Genomic DNA, 2729 nt, shown 5'->3' with positions numbered 1-2729 from the left:
GACCCCGACCCCGCCCCGCCCCGCTCCGGGTCGGGTTTAAACCCGCCCCGACCGGGTTGGGGCGGGTCGGGTACCCGCGGATTCGGGTACTCCTGCCACCCCTACTCACGAGGGATCCGATCAAGCCAGTTGGTGTAAGCCTCACCCCGTTCCTTTAATCATTCATAGCGCATCTGGTACTCTCTGGTCGTCATCGAGTATCCTATGAAAAACATTCAGTCAACTATGAACAACATTCTATTTGATCGTACTTACAATAAATTCAAAGTTCATTCTATTCAAACTTACCAATGTTTACGATAAGCTTCTGCAAGTAAGGTGCCTTGAACTTCCTCAAGAAGTTGGACTCAATATGCCGGATACAAAACATATGGAAAGCTCTAGGAGGAGACCACGCCCCATTACTTCGTTCAATAGCTGACCTAATCGAATCGTGTCGATCAGAGATAAGTCTCACACCATCACGTGTCACCACATGTTGACGCAGGTTGCTCAGAAAATAGTACCATGCATCAGAAGTCTCTCCCTCCACTATGGCCAATGCAATAGGCACGATGTTGTTATTACCATCTTGTGAGACTGCAACCAATAAACAACCCTTGTATTTTCCATACAAATGAGTCCCGTCCACCTGCACCACTGGCTTGCAGTGTCTGAAGGCCCTTATACAGGGGTAATAACTCCAGAAGACTCTATGTAGAACATGTATATCAGGAACCAAATCATCCCCCTGGTAAGCAGGCATTGTTTCAAAGTGAACCACTGCTGATGGCTCTTTGTGGCACATGGTCTCAAACCATATGGGCAAAGCTTCATACGATGCTTCCCAACTTCCGAAAATTGATTCGACCGCCTGCTGCTTTGCTAACCAAGCCTTGCGATAACTGATGGTATAGTTAAACTTTGACTGGACATCAGCAATTACTAATTTCACCTTTATAGACGGGTCAACCTCTACCAACGGCTTTATTGCTTCTGCAACTGTCTTGGAATCCAGCTTCGAATGGTCTTGAGAAATAGTAGACCTGGTACAAGTGTGACTTCCATTGTACCTCCTTATCTCCCAACAGTACTTCTTCTACATTTTGGTTACCCTGATCAACCAGTCACAACCATTCCCATATTCTGTACATTTGGCATAGAATGTCGTCGGTTCCGACTCATATACCCGATATTCCACACCTCTCCGGATGGTATAATCTTTCATTGCCTTGATTACTGCCTCCCTTGAACTGAATTCCATCCCACTGTGAACTCATCATCCGCCACAACAGGAGGCGCTGCATACATCAAAAGTAATAAATGCTTCATTATGTACTCAGTAAGAAGTCTTTTATTACAACTCAATTAATAAACACACTTTACTATGTAAGATCGTTATAGTCTTATTTTTCGCTATTCCAGCTACGTAAAGAACAACTAAATATCATTCACAACAAAGAACTATTAATTAATAAAAAATCAAACGCTATGGTCACAAATGCCTGGTCACATATCACATACATTACTCATCCGACTTATTGATCTTCTCCTTCAGAGTTTCACATAGCTACCTAGGTTTACGCACATGCATTCATATATTGCAAAAATTCCGGTGCGTGCATAGCCTCCAAATCCAACGACCGCATGAAAGAATGCTCCTGAAACGGATGCGGGTTTGCTAGTGCATTTGCAACTTCCGCCACATCTGCGTTCATGGCGCCGCCAGCTTCATCTTCGTCTTCACCTGGACCGACGATCTCATAGTTACTTTCAAATTCATCTTCACTTTCACTATTATAATCTTCCAATTCAATGTTACGGTCCGCTTCAGATTGCTCAAACTCAATATATAACTCGATGCACGACATTCGGTGGCGATTTTCCATGTACATTGAAAACATTTCATGCATACTCGCTTCGTCCGTCACGTACTTGGTCTAAAATTGAACAAACCCACCAAACACAGGTAAATGATACCTGTACAAAATACACGATACTCTCCTACATCTTTGAGAATCTATCTTCTCACAAATCACACCTTTCAATTTCTCAAATGACAATGTGAACGGAATAACAACATCTAATGGATTTTCACACACAAATTGAACTCCCTCATATGTTTGCAATAAGATCTGTCCGTAATAATAAATCTTCAATACAACTCTATCATCCATAACACTACACGTACTTGACTATTCTCAACCTCACAGAAATTTCTTTTACAAAAATGAAGGAGAAGAATCAGAGAAGAAAAGAGAAGAGGATGAACATTAGCTGAGACCGGCGAGGAAGAAATGGGGCTTTTGTGAACTCACCATCCGGTTTTGTATGCACTAACGGGCAAATCGGACGGACCGACCGCTGCACCCCCAAATCGGTGGGTCTGATTGGTGCACTCCGGATTAAAATAAAATTTTCTGCCTCCAGTAATCGGTCCCACCGATTACTGCACTCTTCAGCTAACGTCTTTTTCCACCCAGAAATCGGTGGCACCGATTTCATGCTCCTCAACCTCTCCCTAACACAAATCGGTGGGACCGATTTGTGTTACTTTCTCTCGGCTTGAAATCGGTGGGTCCGATTTCTTTTCCCCAAAATTCCAAAAAAGCAACGCCGTCATAACAGTGTAAATCACCCATAATGATCATATCCCAGCATAACTCACACCCCCAAATCATATCCAAAAAAATCAGCTACAAAATCTCACCATTTTATCATCTTTAATCTTAGTCATCGTACCTGGACAA

The 2729-nt window shown here is 42.9% G+C and overlaps 1 protein-coding gene across 1 annotated transcript; it reads right to left on the bottom strand.

Annotated features, from left to right (window-relative positions):
- On the bottom strand, positions 159-1207 carry LOC107627749. The gene is made up of 3 exons (XM_021117045.1): positions 1169-1207; positions 289-1078; positions 159-202 (listed from the first exon to the last, which is right to left on the bottom strand). The coding sequence occupies exons 1-3, from the start codon at positions 1205-1207 to the stop codon at positions 159-161; spliced, it is 873 nt and encodes a 290-aa protein (XP_020972704.1).

This window comes from Arachis ipaensis, chromosome B02 (genome assembly GCF_000816755.2).
Source record: "Arachis ipaensis cultivar K30076 chromosome B02, Araip1.1, whole genome shotgun sequence".
NCBI classification, from domain to species: Eukaryota; Viridiplantae; Streptophyta; class Magnoliopsida; order Fabales; family Fabaceae; genus Arachis; species Arachis ipaensis.
The sequence above is the reverse complement of the archived record's forward strand: the minus strand, read 5'-3'. Positions and strand labels throughout refer to the sequence as shown.